The sequence below is a fragment of the Canis lupus genome, chromosome 21, assembly GCF_048164855.1.
Source record: "Canis lupus baileyi chromosome 21, mCanLup2.hap1, whole genome shotgun sequence".
In the NCBI taxonomy this organism is placed as follows: Eukaryota; Metazoa; Chordata; class Mammalia; order Carnivora; family Canidae; genus Canis; species Canis lupus.
In genome coordinates, this window is record NC_132858.1 from 18,462,215 (window position 1) to 18,485,035 (window position 22,821).

Genomic DNA, 22,821 nt, shown 5'->3' on the forward strand with positions numbered 1-22,821 from the left:
GACTTCATGGTGCTGCAGTTTTCCCCTGTTCATTCTTCGGCAATGTTTTTATGAATTTTTTCTCCTTGTTCTTACCAAAATTATTTTTGTTCATACATACATTTCTAAATTATTGTTCATATTGCTATCGATATATAACTACATTAGAAATGTTATCACTATACTCACTAGTACTGAACACAGTTTCAAGGTTGAGAGCAATGTTCAGTTCATTGAAGCAAGCCAGAGGAAATGGGGGAGCAGAATATAGGAATCTCGTTTCTGAGTCTCAGGCTCTATCTATATCTACGAGCCTTATCAGCTCTGAGTTACACCAGCCACAGGGATTTGTATCAGTCTATTACATATTTACCAGGCCACCTGGATTTCCTATCAATGTCCCACACAGATTGGCATGGCAAGTAGCATTCAGTACTTGGGGAGGTGTATCAGTCAAGGCCCACTCAGGAAAATGCAAATATGCTGGGAGTAAGCAGAAGGAATTTAATCCAGAAATTTGATTACACAGGTGATGGCAGAACTAAAGAAACAAACAGAAGGTATTGAGGTAATTCAGAGATTAGCCACAGTAGGTAGGCATTAGGCCAAAGGGACAAAAAGAAAAGAAAAGGGGAGGGGAGGGGAAGGGAGGAGAGGAAAAGAAAAAAGAAAAGAAAGAAAAGGAAGGGGAGGAGAAGAAAAGAAAAGAGAAAAAAGAAAAAAGACAAGAAAGGAAAAGAAAGAAAAGGCAAAGTTCTGAAAAGGCAGGGGCCAAAGTGGATAGGCACAAGCTGGAACCACAGCAGACCGGCCCTGCTCCAGCTGAAGCCATAAAGGAGGTGTGTGACTGCTGACCGGATGAGACTCTATGGAGAGAGACTAGGGCAGGAAATGTCCTGACTTGCCCTGCTTTCGCCCTCCAGGCTCTGCCTGCATAGTACCTCCCATTGGTCAAAGCCAGCAAAAGCCAACTCATCCTGAGCCTGGAAAACCCAACTGACAGGGGTCAGCTCCCCTGGAACACAGAGCAGAGCAAGAAAAGAGAAAGAAATGGGTCTGATGGGAAAAAGATCAAAGACTGGCATGCCACACTGGCATGCCATCAGTTGATCACAATGCCAGATATACAGGAAAATCGCTGTTGGTCATGCCGGTTTTTTATGTTCTAGGTTCCTGTATTCACTAATATTTCTCTTGAAGTCTTGGTTTCCTAGCTTTTAAAAACCAATATTTACTGAAAGCCTATGTGCACCAGGCACTGTTTTGTGGGTTTGCTTGTGGTTTTTGTTTGTTTTTTGTTTTTTTGCACAAGAAGGATAGACAGCATGGTCTAGGGGACATCCCCCCAGGCACTCTGCTGGAACTGGAATAAACTGGCAATGATATTAATAAATTGGCCTTGCTCCCATCAAAGCAGAAAGTGTCATCAGGTGGGAAGTTATAAAAAGACTTCATGATAACACACGTCCTTCACTTATTTGGTGTCATGTGTGAGCACTATTGGCTGCAATTCTAGAACCAAATAAGGTATGGTGTGGTACTCTTTACCAAGCATGAGCCTTCACTATCCTGTTTCCCTTTTAATATGTTAAGCCCTTCAATTTGTTCCCCAGAAAGCTGTCTGGTTTTTTAAAAATTACCTGAAGAGAGAACAAGAAAAGCAGCCTTGGCCAGCAGAAATGCTTTTGTAAGTGGATCTGTTTCAATATGCAATGTTTTTAAAAGGAAATTCCCCACCAGCTAAATTAATCTTGAGCAGATATAGAAAGAAGAAGTACAGATTCATTAGAAGTATATATTTGTTAGTCTTCTGCAGATTCTCTCTTGTCTTGGTTTGACCCTGATCCTAGCTCTGGTTTTGTTGGCATCTTGCTGAAATTTCACTAGGTGTTTCCTCTTCCACGAACTGGAGCATGCTATTTAGAGTAGCCTGGACAAAACACGTGTGGTGACTCAAACTATTTACACTTTTTTTTCGGGTGCTGAAGGAAAGAACAGAGCCCACCAGCCTGGATAACCCATCTAGAAGCTACACATACCCCAAGAAACTGCCAAGTGAGTTCAGCAGAATTCCACCTCTGTTCAGACACTTATGGAAACAGGAAGAGGAAAAGAAAAAAAAAGGAAACAGGAGGAGGAAGAGTTCTAATAATGAATATATGCAAAAGCAACTTGTTGTCCAAACATGGACTGATAACAATCATTTAATAACTTCAATTTTTAAAAAGTATTTAATGAAAGACATACCTGTAGATATTGCACTCCTGGATATGTGTAGTATATACAAGCTGCACCTAAAATATGTGAGAGAAAAGAATGAATCCTGTTAGTAGAATGTCGGCACTAATCTACACCCAGAATTAGAGGATGTTTTTAGTTTCTAAATGGGACTGATAACTAGCATATCTCTGAGATCTTCTTGCACAAGATAGAGGAATACCAGCCATGCCACAGCAAAAGGCCACATTCTAAGTAGAGCAGTCGGCAATGTGAACAAATAATAGTGTCCCTCTCCCTGCCCTAAGAGCACTGACACAAAGAAGTTGAACGTACTCACATAGGAACCATAAAACAAACAAAATGAATCAGAACAAAGCCCGTTAGCTAGATAGGATGGTGTCTAGGGAAAGACTATAACATGACTAAATTTAACATACAAAATTAATAATAATAATAATAATAATAATAATAATAATAATAATGAGTGTCTCCAAAGGGTAGTTGTTGACCAGCAACTGATTCAGTTATTGAACCAATATTTATTGACTGCCTGTCTGTGCCAGGGCCAGGGGAATGCAGCAGTCAAAAAACAAAACTAAATGAACATACAAAAATCGTCTACCCTGGTCTTTATATTGTGGTGGTAAGAAATAGGTGTAAACAAATTAAGAAGAACTCATCGGGGATGGGGGTGGGGGTGGGAGATAGGAAATGGGGTAGAGATGGCAATTAAAAATATATGGGTCCGGGAAGGACTCACTGAGAAGGGGGCACTTGAGTGAGGACTCCTAGAAGGTGAGGGAAGTAGCCAGATTATCAGGGGGACCATGGTCCAGGTAGCCAGCACCCTGTGGAACAGAAAGGAGACCAGGGTAGCCTGCACAGTGGATTGGTAAGACTGGGATGGGAGTAACAGGGACCAGAGCAAGTGGGTAGAGTGAACATAAAATTCATTGTTCAAAATGGGATGTTCTTGAAAGTGAACGAGGAAGGGTACCAAAAATAATGAATACTATATAATTTTTTTAAATATGTATTTATTTATTTTTTTAAAGATTTTATTTTATTTTTATTTATTCATAGAGACAGAGAGAGAGAGAGAGAGAGAGAGAGTGAGGCAGAGACACAGGCAGAGGGAGAAGCAGGCACCACACAGAAAGCCTGACGTGGGACTCGATCCCGGGTCTCCAGGATCACGCCCTGGGCTGCAGGCGGTGCTAAACCGCTGCGCCACCGGGGCTGCCCTAAATATGTATTTATTGACCAAAAATTTGACTTTCTTATACTAATGGACCTATAAGATAATTCTGTTGAAAACTTATTTTCAAAATAAAATTTTCTAGAATATATTTAAATGACATGCAGCTATAAACATTAATTTTTAAAGATTTATTTACTTATTTTAGAAACAGTGCACGCAGGGGAGGTGCAGAGGAAGGAGGAGAGAAAATCTCAAGCTGACTCCCCACTGAGCATAGAGTTTCTAATGTGGGGCCTGACCTCATGACCCTGAGATCATGACCTGAGCCAAAATCAAGAATCGGATGCTTAATCTACTAAGCCACCAGGTGCCCCTAAACATTAATTTAAAAAAAAAAAAAACTTTTATATTAATTATTTGAACATTTTTAAACAGCACAGTAAATAACTGCTCTTGATATAGATTCATATACTTTAATTGGTTACTTAGCCATTGTCTCATGCTGTAATATGGAAATTTTTCAGAAAAATGTCTTTTTTAATATGATTTTATTATTTCCATATTTTTAAATAAAATTGCAAACTTCCACAGCGCTGCATTTTATGGTTAATATATTTTGAAGTTGTTGACACTTTTAACTGATGCTTCTCTGTAACCCATAATTTTTTTAATTGAGAAAATACTCCTACTCCTGCTACTGCTGATCCTCTAAATTTAGGGCAAATTCTACTAAGTGGAGGATATTCTCAATTGTTTCTCATATTAAAACCTATAAATATTTCTGCCCCAATATTTTCACAGGTGCTGTATTTCTGCTCCATCTAGAGCACCTTTCTTCAACAATATTTTTACAAGATTCGCTCTTAAATTGTCTCTATTCGTGATTCTTTTTTAACATTTTGCCAAATGTAGATACTGCAAAATCATAGGCCTTCACAATTTCATCCTATTCTGGTGGAGAATATAAATTTATCCAATTAAAATTAGAAACTCCATCAAAGGCAAGATTTTTCCAAAGCACAATTTTCAAATTAGGTAATTAAGCCATTTGAGCTCTCATCTTTTAACTTGTTCAATTCCTCCCCAGCTTTTGTCAAGAGACATTTGAGCTCCTTCCTTTTTGCAAGCTTTGTTTTACATAATTGAAACTTGCTAAAAGCTTCAAAAGCCCAATTTTCATGCTACATTCATTGAATAATTTGATTAAATATTTCTGACTGATTTTGCACATAATGCAACCTATATTTAAGTTGCTTTACAAAGTGATTTTTTCAAAGGCTTGGGCATTTCTAAAATCTGATGGCTGACAGGCAAAACAGAGAAAAAGCAGATGCAACCATGCTGAAATGTTTCTGTATTCAACACCAGCTTCGGTCACAAGAGCTTTGTAGATGAGTTATATATATGTACTCTGATTATGTAAGAATATATTTGTAAATTTTGACATTTGCAGTTTCTATTTTGATTGGTGAAATCCTGGAGCTTGTTTAGATGCAGTCATGAATTTTGTGGACATCACAACCAATTCGAAGCACGTTTCTGCTTCCTAGATTTTTAAGTCTGTAAAGAACATTTTTTTGGCCATACATAATTCTGTGCCCAAACAAAATCTGTATTCCTATTATCACCCCAAAACCCCCAAAACCTCCCCAAAAACCCTCACTTCGTCTTCAATGTTGAACTTTTTCAACTAAATTTACAATGACATTAATAATACCCAATGTTTCATTTTTGACAGAATGAATTTCCAAATGCTTTATTTCGATCCTTTCAGTTGGATGAAAAAAATGAAAGCTTTTGGAATTAACAAGTTTTCTAACTCAGGTGGCACAGGTGTAAAACTGACATTATCTGCTGGTTTGCCAAAGGAGTCAATTCAATCGTCAAGTTTACTTTAGTTAAAAGTACAAGATACCTTGAAGCTGAAAATGAACAAAAACCAATGTAGGGGTGTCACTTGTTCCAGATGGAAAGGTGTGCTTCACCATGACATGTGAACACACCTCCTGTACATGCTAAATCATTGGGCACACACTTCTTAAACTATTAACTTATGAAGGGGAGGCTGATGCTTCTTAACCATAGTTGTGTCTTCCTGTCTTCTGAGGGGCAGTAACATCTCCACTTGCCTCCATGGTTGCCAGGAAATGTTGGCAGGTATTTTGTGCAAATAATACATTCGTCATCAATTTCTTGAGAAAATTAAACATGTAATTTTGGATTTTGGATGTGGTTTTGTTTTGAGCCAATGTTGCTAAAAGCATCTACTACAAAAACAAAAGCATTGCCAAATAATAAAATAAATAGCAATGGCTTTACATATATAGTTAAGGACAAAACTGCTTTACCAAGAGCATTTAGATTATACTACACTCAATGGCCACAATGCTTAGCCTCTTTTTCCTAAACATAATTTGTGGGACATCAAGCCAGAGTTTCCCATATTTTTTTCTGACTCTGAGGAGGCTCCATGCACCTCTTGAGCACGAGTGGTGGTATACCTAGTGGCCAGCTATGCGAAAAGCCTCAAAAATTTTCCTGCTGGGATCCCTGGGTGGCTCAGTGGTTTGGCGCCTGCCTTTGGCCCAGGGCATGATCCTGGAGTCCCAGGATTGAGTCCCTCATCGGGCTCCCTTCATGGAGCCTGCTTTTCCCTCTGCCTGTGTCTCTGCCTGTGTGTGTGTGTATGTGTGATGAATAAATAAAATATTTAAAAAAAACAATTTTTTTCCTGCTACCACCCAAGATCAGAGGAGTTGACTGTCCTTGACTGTGCTTAAGCTCTTAGTTTTAACAACCAGCAACCTGCATATTATCCCTGAAAGGGTGCTTGCCAGTTAGAATCTGTCTGAACAGGATCAGGGATAAAAGAAATGAGTTATCATTAGCCACCTTTTGGATTTAGCCATAATAAAGTTAGAATCTGTTCAGTGAATATATTTCACATGCTACTAGATGAGATGTTGGAAAAAAGCAAAAGAACCAAATGGAGGTCTATCAATTCATGGGGGTGTAAGTACTAACAAGAAAACTTCACAAAATATGGAAAATTTAGGGTAAATGGCAAATCCAATAATAGGATATTGAGAAAACAAGCAAAAACCCAGGACTCTTCCAAGTGAACCAAGATGTAGAGTCACCCCACTAAGGTCAGTGTAAAGAACGCGGCTTTTACTTCAATTGAAGATGGAAATTCACAGAGAGGGTTCTCAGCAGAGGAATAACATGATCCAAGTTTTACAGGATCACTCTGGCTGCTACTCTGAAAATAAAAGGCAGGGGAGAAGGGTAGCAAACCAACTTGGAGCCTTTGGCTATGATCTTGCATTGAAGAGAAAAGACAATAGCGTCCTATGAGAGAAATAAACGTGCATCCTTAAAAACCATTTATATATAGTTGGAGGAAAGAACAGTCAAATATGAAATGAACCATAGGCTCAAACTTTCAGGTCCATGCAACCTGTGATTTCACACCAAGTATACAAGCAGGAATCACAATATCAGAGATCAAAACACTGTATACAAAGAGTATGTACTTAATTCCTCTTACATTAATTCCATTCTCATCAAGCAACTGCCCAATTATAAAGTAGATTCATGTAGACCTACCAACAGGAAGAGAATATACGTATCAGCAAATACTATTCTCTGTTCTACTTGAATGGTTTTGGCTCTAACCAGAAAATAATAAACTGGATTTCTGTTTTTTTTATATACAATCTCTTATGAGTTTAGTTTGTTTGTGTTGGTTTTCTAGAGCTTCATCATCTGTAGGTACACTAATAATTGAGTTTTCTAACACATTCAACAGAGATCTAGAAAGTTGTGACCTTAAGAAGTCACCCTGAAAAGACTTGTCTGAGCTGTCACTTGGCCTTGTCCAGGTGCCCCTCGGTCTTGGTGAGTGCCATTCCAGTTAAACTGCAACATGCAACTCTGATACCCAGAGAGTCATATCAAAATATTCCAAGTAAATTAGGGAATACTATATTACCATGCCTTCATTAGAAAAAGTTCAGTTCTCAAAGGCTTATTCTTCTATGATGATTTTCTCAATTCTCCTTTCCAAAAACCCCACCTTCAAGTTATCACAAAGGGATTTTTCTTTCTCTTTCCAGGATACATGATTCTCCTTTCACATCATTTTACGTAAGATACAATTAATTCTCAGAAAGGCACTCAAACATGTATGTTCAAGGTACTCCAATAAATGAAAAGTTACCGGCAAGGGACTTGGATCATTCTGAACTGAAACAGTCTCTGAAGTCTCAGCAAGGTTACTCTCCTTTCTGGAGTGCTGATCCAGGGGAAGAGGATCTGGGTTGGAGGATTCATCACTGTCCTGGAGGGTGGATCGCTCCAATTCCTCCAATAAGGCATCTGTAATATAAGACACAAGAGAATCATAATATGGAACATGGAAATATTCTTCCTCTAGGATGATTTCCCCCTAAATGTCCCCCCTGTGCCTCCATTTACCTCCTTCTTTTTTGGGTGAAGGCTACCTTCAAATATCTTCCCTTACTCCTTACTTTTCTTCAAGAATGTGGTCTATTCTCCCAGAAGATGTATAGTGCCTCCACATACTGTGACCTATTTCCTATGGTTGCATCCAATTTCACAGCATCACTCAAGCATTTGACTTCTTATATTGCAGGGTATTAATTTTTATCATTTGTTTAGGGTGGGTTGCCCACAAAGATCTCCAATACGAAATAAGTAATTACAACTTTTCTAAATGCACCAGGACAGTAATGTTTATTCTTAACCCTGATTATGTTTTCTTGTGTCCCAAGCATGTATCAAAAATTTTAAAACAAAGTATATGTATTCTGTTTTTTAGGATATATAGGGGAGAAAAAGGGATCAGGGAAAAAACAGATATTGCAAAATCAAACAAGAGGATGTTGCAATCCAAATACTTGAGACTTGTTTCTCCTGTGGTTTTCTTAGGAAAAACCTATGCACTCGACAAGTATCACACTATCACTTTTCTGTTGTGATGAAATTAATAATAAAAATGTACACATTACAGGCACTATGCTCAGGAGGTTATATATTTCATTTAGTCATCCTAATACTTTAAGGCAGGTGATATTATTATCCTTATTTTGTAGATCAAGAAAGAGACAGGGGTTCTTGGGTGGCCCAGTCAGTTAAGCGTCTCATTCTTGATTTTAGCTCAGGTCATGATTTCAGGGTTGTGAGATTGAGCCCTGTGAAGCCTGCCTAAGAGTCTCTTTCTCCCTCTACCTACCCTCTCTCTCTGAAAGAAAAGAAAAAGAAAAGAAAAGAAAAGAAAAGAAAAGAAAAGAAAAGAAAAGAAGAAAAGAAAAGACAAATACATAGTTTAAGGCACACTGCTACTGATGCAGACTTTGTCTGACCCTTGGCTATCTGATCCCAGCCCCTACACTAGCTTCACGTCAAAAATGCCAGTCTCCATCTTCATGTGGATTTTCAGGACCATCTTGGCACGATCTGCTCTTCTCTGAAGTTGTTTTTTCATCTACATAACGAGGAGATTCTATTACATTTTTTTTCTAATTGTGGGTTGATGCCCACTAGTGGATCTCTACTGGAATTTTTGCCACAGGTGATGGTTTTTAAGAGTTTGCAAAACAGTGGATTATATTATTTGACATTATTTGATTTCTGCAGATGAAGGGCTATGGGGAAATGCTTACCAATGAACATGATATAATATCTGATACTGCATTAAGATAATACAGGAGTGAAAGATATAAGTGGGTGTATAATGAGGTAAGATTGGTCAAGAGAGTGGCTGTATGAGCGGGCTCAGTCGAGAATTATCAATGACAACCTAAGTAAATTTCACCCTAGATGATTCCAATAAGGTCAGAGACCAAAAATGAAAACAAAGATCAGAACAAAATAAAACAAAAGGACCACTAAAGTGAAAAACAAATTTTAAAACAAAGTAATAAAAAATAAAAGGCCAAGAATCCCAAAGAAGAAGAAGAAAAAGGAAAAAAGAGAAAAAAGCAAAAATAAAGAGGAAAAGAAAGAAAAAAGAAAAAGAAAAGAGAAGAAAAAAAAGGGCGGGATTGGGAGATGGTGGTGGTGATGAAGTTATAGTGGAGGGAGAATGTAGTCTACCTGAGGGGTCTTAGAGGGTGATCCTCTTGGTTCTGAGTGTATTGTTCTGTATGTTAGAAGATGCTCAGTCCCAAATTTATATAAAACAAAAATACTTGTAGAGGGCCACAAAAACATAAATGACCACAAAAACATAAATGAGATAAAAGAGGGGGGCATGAAGGAATGTGGGAATGAAGAGAGAATATAATCTCACAGAATGAACCAGCACGGTATACCACTTGGTTCTAGGCGCATGCTGGTCATGTTTTAGAAGGTATTAATTTCCGCCCTTGTAAAACAAAATGAGGCAGAGAAAACAAAAAACACAAAACAAAAAAACATATCTTGTATATCTCCAAAATTAAATTGAGTATGTTGAAGGGAATCTAGAAGTGGAAAATATATCTAGACCTGTAGTGAAAGGGATCATAGGGGAAAGGAGAGAAAATGAGTGGGAAAAATCAGAGACGGTGACAAAATGTGAGAGACTCTGGAAACTCTGGGAAATGAACAAGGGGAGGTGGGCAGGGGGATGGGGTGACTGGGTAATGAGAACTGGGTGTTACATGTTGGCAAATTGAACTCCATTAAAAATATACAAAAAATATTATGAATATTTTATATTTATATTTTCATTGATTTGAGGGTGCATATATATACTTACATATTTTTTCACAAAACAATTACAACTTTGTTGCAAGATATTTTCTCACTTCATGTATCTTGGACATATTATTATCACTACAAAGAAAGCTTCTTTACTTCTCTTTAGATCTGTGAGATATTTCATTGTTTCAAAGTACCCTCTACTCAAATATAGATACCTTGAGGATGCCTGGGTGGCTCAGTGGTTGAGTCTGCCTTCAGCTCAGGGTGTGATCCCGGAGCCCCGGGATAGAGTCCCGCATCGGGCTCCCTGCATGGGGCCTATTTCTCCCTCTGTCTATGTCTCTGCTTCTCAGTCTCTCTGTGTGTCTCTCATGAATACATAAAATCTTTAAAAAATATATATATTTTTATATATAGCTATCTTTTCTTCCGTTGGTAGAGATGTGGTCATTTTCAGGTTTCCAATATTTTTGGTGTTTCACTTTTGTAATTTTTCAGTGTTACAAGTATTGCCACAATTAATTTTTAAGCATACATGTTTATATATTTAGAAGAGGATTTTTGTAGGATAAATTCCTAAAAGTGGATTTTCTTTTTTTTCTTTTATTTATTTATTTATTTTTTTTAAAGTGTATTTTCTGAACCAAATGATATGAATACATTTTATTGTAGCAGAAAATGCCACATGATCTTCTCAAAAATCCAGCAATTTACATGCCTTCCACATAGAATGAAAATACCGGTTTTGCCACCAAAAAAAAAAAAAAAAAAAAAAGAGTTGATGACTGCTGAAGCTGATTGATGACTATAGATTTCATTAAACTATTTACTTTTACATATTTTAAAATTCCTCATAATTAAAGGTCCTTAAAAAGAAGAAAAAAAAGAGGAAACTAATGTAGAAAGAGAAAGAAAAACTTGTTTTCCCTTAGCGTTACTAGCCAGATTGAATGCCAATTTCTGGGTTCCAAATTTTTATTCTGTATCCCTCTATTAAGATACAGCCCTTTTCAGTTGTCTAAGCTTTGCTCTAACAAGAAGTCATGGATCTTCTTGGACTCAAAATAAAAAGACACTGACAGTAAAGATTAGGGGAGAGGGGAGACCCTCTCTAAGAGAAGCAGACCATATCTCTAAGAGTAGAAGGTTACTAATCAGTGAACCAAATTTAGTGAAACTCTCCCCCCTGGGTCATGAGTTAACAGGCCTTTCTCTTCCTGTTTCCTAGAGGCGCACATAACACCAACACCCCAGATTATCTTGCTTTCTGCCAGATTCCGTAATTTGCAGATGACTAATTTCAGTATGACAAATGTGGGATTATGAGGGGTGGGGGCGGGGGCAATATTAGATGGAAAACTCTGTAGTCCTTCCCTATAGCCCTTCATCTGCAGAAATCAAATCACGTCGACACGAAAGGAAGAAAGTGTGGCCTTGGGATAGCTCAAAGGATTGGGGTGATTTCAATCAGAGCCAGAGTCTGCCTCAGGTTCCCCTTTATCTAGCATCTCCGAGTAATGAAGGTTTAGGTAAAACTTCTGGGTAGAAACAAACCACCAATGTTAGAGGAAGTACTGCAAAAAGGAAATATCCGCTTGCCTTTGCTGACCTGTCTTCCACCATATTCCTCTGCAGCAGAGAAGAAAGACCCACTCTAAGTCTTTTGGGCAATTACTGAGCTGTTGACAATCTAAATAAACAGTTGAGATTCAGCTGCCCAGATATATTATATGAATGTTACCTTCCAGGCAACTTGGTACTTTCCACATCTCTGGACCAGATTTATCTACTGTTCATCCTATGCAAGCAGTGCAAAACTCTGCAAATCTAATTTTTAATTTTCTAATTATCTGGGTTGTTCTATGGGTTGGAACACCTGAGCCAACGCACTAAAATGGGAGAATGCCTTGTAGCTTAATCAGTTCTGGTGTCAGGGGCTCCTGCGAGTGATACTGAACACAGTTATTGTTTTTCTCAGTTTTTTCATTGAAAAAAAAATGGATAATACCCATTTCAAAGAGTTGTTTCAGACACTAACATGATTAACATATGTAAAAATGTCAAGTTTTAGTTTAAGTCACTAAATAAGTATTACTTTCCTTCTGAATTAGCTGCATGAAAACCATTAGGTATCGCTAAAATAAGAAAGAAGGGCTAGATTCTAGTGAGCTGGATTAGAACTCAGGCAGAAAGGTGAACATCCTCGACTCTCACGCAGACTAAGAATCTGGATTCTACTCCAAATCCAAAACATGTTCTACCCCATGCATCAAAATAGACTTTACCTTCAAAACAATTCAGTATTTATTTATTTATATTTAATAAATCTTCATTAACATCTCTTCCCTCCTGTAATTTGCCTATCTTCCTTTCTCTGCTCCTCTAGCTCTCAAATTACCCTCTAAACAACTAACAACAAAAAAAGACAATACGCAAGACGTGCTTATAGTTGTTCCCACTTTCGACATACACCAAACATACAAAAACCCAGGACACTCTGGAATTAATACAGCTTGGAAATTGAGTAAAATGTTAGTGACTCAGTATTAGTAAGGATGCCAGCAACAAACGTCAGCAAAGGAAAAGGAATGAATCCCAAGAATGACAAACCTTCCATTACTCCAAAGACTGGGAATCAGAGATCTCTCCGAGCAATGTGGCCAATTGTTTCACTGCTGGTTTTAATTGTTTGAAATGGAAAGAGTATCATATTTGTAGGCCATAGTAATCTGTTCCTTCAGAATTCCTCTGACTAAAAAGCTTAGCAACAGAATCACTGGAGTTTTAAGCACTAATTCTCCTTGATTTAACACTAAACCATGGAACAAATGAAACCACCCTGGCCTTTCTCCAACATTTACAGATGCCTCATTCTCGTTCTTCTGGTCCATTTCTTCTCCTCGTAATACCCCCTTTATCCCTCTCCTTTTTTTCTTTTTTTTCTTCCTAAATCACAAATCTGCAGGTGCCAACTATGCGACCACCCTATGACCAGCAACAGCCCCCGAGGGGCAAATACTCATAATAAAATGACGATCTCAATCATAAGTCAATCCAAAAATATGTGTGCAAAGTTTCCCCTGGTGAGCACCAATCTCTCCGCCTATTTGTGCCGCTGCAGAGTGAACCCAGAGTTCCCCAAAACAATCATAGTTCCTCCTGCTTCACTCTTGGTTGGGCTGAGGTCAGGAGAGAAGTGGAAACAAAATCTTCCAGCACCACCCTCCCTCTGGCTTGAAGTACACCCCACCACACAGAGATGGCAGCCAAGTCTTCATTCCCTCGGAGTTTCTCCTCCAAGATGGCCCTCACTCACCCAACTCTTCCATCGTTACACACCCAAGATGCTCTGGTCCCACAGGTTGTGAGGAACTGCTTTGGCATGTGCTGAACAAGAGGACCACAAAGGAACTGAATGAGACAGCGTGAAGCTGCCTCTATAACCCTTTTTGGTTCCTGTATTTGCCTAGCACTTCCTCTCTTTTGATTCGGTGAGTTTCTTTTCCTTTTTTTTTCTTTCTTGCTTTTTTTTTTTTTTTTTTTTTGGTAAGTTAGGGTTTTGAAAATGGGACATATAAAGTGCATAGAAGGATTTGAGTTCTGTTAGTGCATTGGCCAGGGTGATAAAGATTCGAAATTAACTTCGAAAAAAATTGAGCACCTACTATGCGTCAGGATTCATCTTGAATTCATGGGACCACAGATTTGCACTTGCGTTGTTCCCCAATGTGGGTCTATGGCACTGTGACTGTGCATCAGAAAACCTGCTATCTGGGTGTGAATGTGTGTGTGAAGCCATGACTGTGGAAGCAAGTTTCCTTCATAAAATTTCTATCAGAGTTAACCAGCACCCAATTCATTTTGCTATCTTTGTTTATTTACTGATTCAGAAATTATGCTTACCAGCTTCCTTGAATAGAGTGCAAATCCATTAAAAGTAGGGCAGAGTAGCAGTCACATTGGGATTTTTTCAGGACTTGGTTATTTCTGGGGTCTAAAACACAACTATAGTGATCATGAAGAATAAAACCGGAAGACCAGACACAAGGTGTCAAGCTGCAGATGTCTCAGGAAGCACAATTTCTGCCTAGTAATGTTGCCTAATAGCAGTTTCTCTGAAAAGGGATCCTGAGATTGACTTTCACCTTTTTTATCGCTGTGATTTTTTATCCAGGTCAAATGAAATAAAGCATTTACAATAGGCTTATTATGAGAAAGCAGTATGTAAAGAACTATAATTATGGCCCTCTGAAACATAATATTACTTCCATTTTTACCAGTGTGAAATATATTCAAGGGATAGTAAGTTGCTAAAGATAACAGAATTACAGATAGCTTTGCTATTTATTATAATCCAGATTTAGTTTCAGTGCCTGTGATCTTTCCTCTCCAACATCGAGGTCTTTTTTTACGTTGATGTAAAGGAATCATTCATTCTCCCATTCCCCTGTGATGTTAAGATTTTTTTTTTTTTTAATCAAAAGGAGATTCCCACTCTGCATTACTTTGAGCAGCCATTGGATGTCAGTGCTGTTCCAAAAGTCCAAATGGATTTGAAACAAATTCCCATCCACACCAATCCATACAGCTTTTACAACTGAAATGCCACTAGTCCCGTTGAAAGTGCAAAATGCTCGATGGCGAATATAAGACATTTGCCGAATCTTAAGTGGTAACTGAGCCAAAACACTGAAAGGAAAAATGCACTTCAGCACTTGGCTTGCAAATATTAGACTCCATCTGCAGCTTAAAATGAATGATTAATGTGAAATTTAGAATTGGATCCCCAGGTCTTGTTTTCATCCGCTTGGGGGGCGAGGGCTGTGTGTGTGTGTAAGCCCCAGATGCTTCATTTTTCCAGGGGTAAGAACCACTCTTTGATTTTAGTGCATGAAAGGAAGAAATGAAGGCATGCTGGAGGCCCACTGCTGTCGTGGAATGCAACCTGGAAAACAAATGGAAAACTCCCATTTGACGCATTAGGATAATTTAGCTGCACGCGCTGGTGGACATAAAAGTAATTTCTGACAAAGCTGCTGTTCTGACTGTGCTTCCTGTGCAGCAGAAACATTTAAAACCACAGAAGCCGAGTGGTTTCGAGGCAAGAGGCACGAAGGAGGCCTTTGGTTTCTGAGTAGGTCGCAGAATCACGCTAACAGGAGCCCCCCCCCCCCCCCCCCCCCCCCCCCCGCCCCACTGCAGCCCTGGGACTGCAGCCAGGTCAAAGCACCCTACGCCAGCTACTGGGCACCGACATCTAGTAGAACAGTAGCTCTACAATTCTTTCCAGGCTTTTATTAAGAACCCAGTGATTGATTGGTGGGAACTGCGCTACGCCCCGAGCACCCGACGGATCCAGATTCGGTCCCTGACCTCCAGGAGCTCACAGGGTAGTGAGTTACAGGATGACGAGGCGAACACTGCAGGCGTGAACCCTAGGAGGTGCGAAGTAACCAATCCAGACAAAGCGCTACTAACGCGGCCACCCAAGAAATGTCCCGTCAACGCCAACTTAGAAAGTCGACATAAACCGTCCCAAGCTATCCCGACCAGCAATCCACTCGCCACTTCTGCCAGGATCTGTGCGGTCGTCGCGGCCTAACCCGGAAACACTACCTCCCTGAAAGAGCACACAGCCACTGCAGAAAGAGCGAACTACCTTTCCCAGCGTGCATCAGTCAAAACCTTCCCGGCATCCTCTCCGCCTCCGGTTTCTAATCTTTCCCCCCCCCGCCCAAGCTTAGGCTCTTTAAGACTCCATCTCCCAGGATGCCTTTTAACAAGTTAACCGAGCGCATGCGCCAAGAGGCGGGCCCTCCTTGCCCTCACGACCCCGCCTCTGTTCTACCGCCGCCATTTTTTCAGAGACTTTCATCCGGCTGCCGACGGGGTTTTTTTTCTTAAAGGAGAAGCGACAACTCAAAAAATTTCCCCCTTCGTTCCCGCAAGACCTGGCGGCGCTGGGGACAGAAAGGCCACAGACAGGAAAGTGGGATCGGGGTGGAGGCAGAAGAACGCCGAGGCTACTTCCGCGGCTTAAGGAAGAAGGATAGAAAGAGCCTTGTGGCATTAGCGGCTCCTTAGGGAGGCAGGTGCGCGCGCAGCCAGTCCGGGGTGCGCGCGAGGCGGGGAAAAAGGTGCGTTTTCCTCCCACCAATCTCCTCGCGGGACCTGCTCCTCCCACTGCCCCTAGCGCGCGCTGAGCTCGTGGCGCGTGGAGGGGGGGGTGGAGGAGGAGGAAGGTCACTTTAGGATTGTCGCGAGACGCAGCCGTTTAACGGTGAGAACGGGTGCGCGGGGAAGGAAACCTCGCGCGCTCCCTTAGAGCCGTTTCCTGATTGGCTAAGGAAGGGGTGGGGGAGGGAACGCGGGACGTCGCTACGTGAGAGACGACGAGGGGCGGGGCGAGGAAGCCGTCCCTCCTCTCCCATTGGTCCGCTGAACGTCTGTGGCGGGCGCGCGCGCGCCGCCGGCGGTAGCGGGCCTTGAGTGGCAGGGGGCGGGGGGGGCGCCCTCGGAGCCGGGCGGAGGGGAGGGGGGGGAAGAGGAGCGCAGAGTGAGATTGAGCCGGACGCTCCGGGAGGCGAAGGGGGCGGGGGGAGCAGCGCCGCGGCCGCCGCCGCCTCCGCCTCCGCCGCCTGGGACGAGGGGGTGGGGGACGGACGAGCCCCGATGCCGGGGGAGACGGAAGAGCCGAGACCCCCGGAGCAGCAGGACCAGGAAGGGGGAGAGGCGGCGGCGGCCAAGGCGGCTCCCGAGGAGCCCCAACAGCAGCCCCCTGAGGCGGCGGCGGCCGCGGCGCCTGCGGGGACCACGAGCAGCCGCGTGCTGAGGGGAGGTCGGGACCGGGGCCGGGCCGCTGCGGCCGCCGCCGCCGCCGCTGTGTCTCGCCGGAGGAAGGCCGAGTATCCCCGCCGGCGGAGGAGCAGCCCCAGCGCCAGGCCTCCCGACGCCCCAGGGCAGCAGTCCCAGGCCGCGAAGCCCCCGTCTCCAGCTCAGGGCAAGAAGAGTCCGCGACTCCTGTGAGTAACGCAGTGTTTCAGGCGGTGGGAAAGACCCCCCTGTGTCCGCACGCAGCCCTCCCGGCTCCCGTAGCGCCCGCTCCACGTGACATCCTGCCTGCTCTGCCCCCTGCCGGCTCGCACGCCAGATGTCACGCCGCTCCCCGCTCGCGGTCCGACGGCTCCTCTGGGGCCCTCCCCGGGCCCCCGCCTGTGGGCCGCTGCCCCCCTCCCCGAGGTCGCCCTTGCTGCGGGCACCTCTCCTGCCCCGCGGTGACCCTCCCCTTCCCTGCCGCCGCCGGCTTCGCCCGCACTCGGGCATCTGCGCTCCCTTTGTCAGCCTGCCCCTGCCCCTCGGACGGCGGCTCTCCACTATTACATCACATCCCCATTAGGAAATCAGCAGCTCGATCTTAGCCTTGGAAAGTGTGTGCGCCCTCCCGCCCCCGCCCCCCCCCCCAAACACACACTAATTAGCTCCAGAACCCGGTGGTACTAGTAGCTTCACCGAGCTTTTACCGCTCTCCTGAATCTGCACCTCACGTTCACTTGTTTTAGAAATCTGGTACTTAGGGTAAAAACGGGGCTCTGCCGATTTTAAGTGCAGTCTTTCATACAAAATTAGCTAGGTGAGTTTTAGTGGTTTTGTCTGTCTTTTTAGGTTTTTCTTGTGCTTATGTTTAAATGTTGGAACTTCATCCTTAAAAATGAGGCTGCGAAAGCTCTCAAAGGAATTGTTTTATTCTCTAGAGACCATGGAGGGACCAGGAACATACATATTTTAAATCGTTAGTATTAAAATGTCCCTGTGTTGAAGATCCCGCAGTGTGTGCGTTTGTAAATTGTAGAAATTAATCATATTAGCCATTGAGCTCGTCACTGAAAACGTCATTTGTGTCTTTGGGCTTACTTTGAAGTGAAAAAATATTGGTGAAGGGGGAAATTGGAGCGGAGGGAATCCTAACTTTAAGTGCCCCCTCCCGTAGAGATTATGCCAAGATTTGACTTAAATCACATTAGGACTTGAAACACACCTGTTCCAAAATTAAGAATTAAGTCTGTGACTCGCATGCTTGCCTTAGAAGCTTCTCAGAGAGTGAAAATTCAAAGGTATATTGCAGTATTACGTGTGCTTCAAATTTTGGAATGTTATTCAAATGACTTATAAGTACAGGTTTTTGTTGTCCATAGAACTGTAGTTTACACAATAAATTCTCTAAATTATGTTAACTTAAATAACATTCCTAAACGATTTTTTTCATTTCTGTTGCTAAACCTGGGAAGGTTAATAACTTAATATATTTTTAAATCCCCTTCCATCCTTACCTGCTCATTCTACCAGTTTTTTACTTTCAGAAATGATATCTTAAGATAATGACACCTAGTGCAGTAGTTTTTTCACCTTGTAGTTTTTTTTCCACTAACTCTTGACAAAAAAAGTATTTATGAGCCTTTTTACATCCACAATATTAAAACCGTTGGACTTGGATGAAGATGACTTAATGAAATTCCTTCCGTTTTTTTCTCCATATTATTCCCTGTGGGGAGAGGGATACAGTCTTAATTCTTAATGTCCCTCCCTTTTGCATCCAGTATCATAAAAGATAGTAGTGTTCTTTTACCTTCTTCTTAGCCTCAGAGCTATCTATTATTGATTGCGTATCTTAAGTTCCGTAGTTTTGATCGGATTGTTAAAATTTTCATAGTGATAATTTATTTGTTACGTGTTTTCGATTTACTCCATGCCCTGGAAATAAAAGGAGTTCTAAAGCTTTTCAGCTGGGTAAATTATGATTGAGCAGTAACTGGGCCTGGTACTGTGCTAGGCTAGGCTTTATAAAGGTAAATGAGACGTGGTCCTTGTCTTCAAGGACCTTGCAGTATGAGGGGAAGAGGAATTGATTATAGTGGAGGTTTGTCAAACATGTGTGCATGATTTACAGGTTTTCAGAGCGATAAGCTTTAATTACGAAATTTAATCCTTTATGACATTTCATCAGATTTTGAGTATCAGTTTACTGAATCCTGGTCAACTACCTTCTGACATCCTTCATTTTCATAATAACATGAGGCAGTTTTTAAAAAGGAAGTAGAAGATTTATCTCTAATTACTTGTTCTATCAAGTTCTTCTACCATATCCCATTTCTTCTATAGATTCTCAGTAATAACTGTTTCACCTACATTTGTTTCTCTTGATTTAAGTGACAGCAAAATTTACAGTAGAAAGTTCAATGAGTACAGAGATTTGGATTGATTGAAACCTCTTTTTCTACTAGAAGGCAAAATAGTGCAGTGGAAAAAGCATTGGACTATATAGTCAGAAAGTTTGTGGTCCCAGCTTTCACTAAGTGACCATCGGGCAAGTCACTTAAGCTCTTTAAATCTGTGTCTTCATCTGTAACTGGTAATTTATAATTGGTTGCAAGCATAGATGTGTATGATAATTAGGTTACAGTTTTTGTATACATCTATGCCTGTTAATAGCGTTTTCCTTTGCATTGAAACTTTGAAAAGTTAATGAAAAGAACAGGAAATCTTTGTGAAATAATTTTTTAGTGAATTTGCTCCAGAGAAAGGCATAAAGTTAATGCTAAGATCATTTTAAAGTAAAACTTACCAGGCTCATAGTAAGGAAAGATAGACCAAATTTGAAGAAAGGTTATATATCAGTATTACTTAAGAATTGGGCTCATCATTTCCTGTATTTTGGCCAATAAATTCTAGAGTTCTGATTCTTAAATTTTAAATGCAGATGTTTATATACATATTTAATTTTAAATACATATTGTACCAATTTTTTCTGATTCATAAAGTTAAAACATTTAATATGGGAACTATATGGTAAACTAAGACTAAGTTAAATTGCAAAAAGGCTTCTTTTTTCATTCTACCATGATAATAAGTCCTTTGCATTTCATATCCAATGAATTTCTTATAAAACCTTATAAATACACGTTTAAACTTCCAATTTATCTATTGAGTAACCCCTTATTGGCTAAAACTGAATATTCTTAGAGGTACTCCTACAGGTTCAAGTGGGTTACAAATGAAACAAATAGTGCTCTATTTCCTGGGATGTGAAATTCCGTTTTTTGCTTTATTTTCTTGTTTAAGGTAAAATGATAGTAAACCTTTGGGTAACACTTCCTATATCCTTTTATAAGGAAAAGGTGAGTGTCATGGATAGTGAGAATGAAAAGGCAGTAATGTTCTGAATTGAAACAACCTTTATGGCTCTTTGGAGAAAATTCCAGTTGTATAACTTTAAAATTCTGAGTTTTCCTCCCAGGGCAGTCCATATGGTAATAGAAACATCTGTTCATTCCAAAAGGTTTTTGGAGAAAAGTTTATTGTGTAATGTTTCAAAATTAGTATTACATCTGTACTTCTCTTTAGAGCTAGGATGATTGGCAGTTATCTTGTGTTACTTATTAATTGTGACATTGGTGACATAATTTAAAATGATAATACCAAGCTTTAAAAAAAATGGAATGAGAAAACAGCTGTTCTTTCTAAAGAGAACAAAATTTGTATTATGTTGTAGGTTCCCTATTTGCTTGGATATTCTTTTGTAACGTAACAGTCCTCATTTAAATCAGGTTTGCTTTCAAAAAACAAAAAAAAAAACACCTTTATACTGGCTCAGAGATACTGTGTGACGTCTTTATTGTAAAGATCCAAGACCTGTGGACTTTTGAATTTGGGTAATGGCTCCAGGGTAGAGGTTCTTTATACTGTGCTTAACAGTTATGCATGATAGAAATGTTACCAGATTTAAAACATAACAAAAACATTTTTTAAATCATTTTATAACACCTTAGACTCTTTACTGTTGCTAATTTGTAAAATACATGTTACGTTTCTTTCTGAGGTCCAGTCTGTTTCCTTTGTAGAAATAAATTTTGACTTGGGTATAACAAATGAATAATTTGGGGTTTTCTGTTAGGTTCATTAACGTTTTGTTATGAAAATTGTCCAGTATACACAAAGAAAAAAATAGTACAATGAAATGCCCAGTATTTACCACAAGATTTAGTAGTTATCAAGATTTTGCCATGCTTGCTACCTCTTTCTTTTTTTTTCTTTTTTTGGCAAAAGTATTTTACAGGAAATCTCCATTATTTCACCCCTTCGTACTGCATTTGGTAAAAGAAGGACATTTTCTTATATGACCACTTAATATAACAAAATCAGAGATATTTTCTTTGTATTGATTTTTTTACAGTTAAAACCTGTTTTTCAATGATACTCTAGCTGTATGCTGACAGATATGATAGCAACATATCTCTTTAAATTTACATTAATTAAAATTAAAAATTCACTTCCTCAATTACAAAGAAGCTGTTTCAAGTACTCAGTAGCCACAAGTGACTATCCTTGTACACTGCAGATATGGAATATTTTCATCACTGCAGAAAGTTCTATTGATCACACTAGATGCTTTCTGTATCATTCTGGAGATGAACCTGAAAGAGATAAATATCTGTGTTTTAAGAAAGTATGCAAGATTGTTAATTTAATATTTGGTTCTCATTTCTTTCAGATGTGTAGACAAAGTAACAACTGACAAAGGTAAGACTTGGTCATTCTTAATCTGTTGTGTATATTATGCTGATTATTTTTCTGATCTGATAGAGTAAGCTTCATCCTGATAGTTCAAATCGTTCCCATTTAAAAGTAATCTTTATTTAGTAAAATAATTGGAGAAGTTAGAACTTGTTTAAACAGCTAAGAGGTTTGGGCTGGTGGAACACTTAGGCATTATTTGGAAACCTAATGATGGGGAGTCAGATTATTTAATGTCAATTTATTGCAATTTGTTTTAAGCTATATGCTTTTTAGTAAAGTAACGAGAGGAATGGTACACAGCATAGAGAGTAAAGCATAGACAAAAATCTTGGTGCTGGTAGAGACTCAAATTATAAATGCAGTTTGAAGAATGAGGAAAGAAAAGCGTTCTAAGATTTCAGCCTGGTGAATAATTAAATGGGATCATTAAGTTGTTTACCTTTAAAGAGTTTTACCAAACCAAATATGTGTATTAAATGTAGTCTTCTGCTTATTTGGAATACGAAGGAAAGCTAACGTCCACCTTTTTCTTTTTAAACATGTTTTTAAAAAGATTTCATTCTGACTTTGCAGATTGGGTTATTAAAATTGCCCCTAACATGCTGTGCCAGTTGCTTTTCATTATTCATATAAAATATATTCATGTAAAAAATACTATAATTTTTCTAGTTATTGGCTGCATTTCTTGATGCTAAATTCAAATATCCAGCATCCTTCTTAAAACTGGAACAGATACACTTCTAAGCATTTTTCATTATGTCTGTCAGAAAGCTTAATAACTGAGGGTTGGCCCATGTATTGTATATGTACGTGTGTTTGTTTATGAAAAGTTAAAAGATTTTTCTTCTCATAAAGAATACTTTGAGAATGTATAACGTATGTAACATGTATAAGGCAAGTTTAAAATCAGGATTTTATGCTGCTTAGAAGAATGATACTATGGTTAAGAACCAGCAACTTGAATTGGTGGCTGATTTGGAAATAATTAGATATCCGTGATTAGGTTTCTTTTTTTCTCTGAATTTTAGAGTCTGAGGCTAGTATTTCATAGTTTACCGGGCAGAAGGATTTGTTCTAGACAGATTTTTTTGGTGTAGAAAACTTTGCAGACTAATTTGTCTAGCAAATTTTGGGGTTTT

General features: G+C 39.9%; 2 protein-coding genes across 4 annotated transcripts in view; one reads left to right on the forward strand and one right to left on the reverse strand.

Moving 5' to 3' along the window:
• The window catches only part of LPXN (leupaxin), a 37,994-nt gene extending 21,691 nt beyond the window's left edge, over window positions 1–16,303 (reverse strand). Inside the window, exons 1-3 of one of the 2 annotated variants that reach the window (XM_072790907.1) lie at window positions 15,771–16,303; window positions 7,623–7,780; window positions 2,227–2,273 (exon numbers count right to left, since the gene is read on the reverse strand). In XM_072790907.1, the coding sequence (XP_072647008.1) occupies window positions 2,227–2,273; window positions 7,623–7,780; window positions 15,771–15,786 (221 nt within the window). In that variant the 5' untranslated portion in view covers window positions 15,787–16,303. Of the gene's footprint in view, window positions 1–2,226; window positions 2,274–7,622; window positions 7,781–13,427; window positions 13,629–15,770 lie in introns of those variants that run through there. The other variant, XM_072790908.1, reaches the window with a different exon arrangement.
• A 399-nt stretch (window positions 16,304–16,702) lies between these two features.
• ZFP91 (ZFP91 zinc finger protein, atypical E3 ubiquitin ligase) overlaps window positions 16,703–22,821 on the forward strand; it is a 46,926-nt gene continuing 40,807 nt past the window's right edge. The window contains exons 1-2 of one of the 2 annotated variants that reach the window (XM_072790906.1): window positions 16,703–17,133; window positions 21,657–21,685. In XM_072790906.1, the coding sequence (XP_072647007.1) occupies window positions 16,784–17,133; window positions 21,657–21,685 (379 nt within the window). In that variant the 5' untranslated portion in view covers window positions 16,703–16,783. The remainder of the gene's footprint in view (window positions 17,134–21,656; window positions 21,686–22,821) is intronic. The other variant, XM_072790905.1, reaches the window with a different exon arrangement.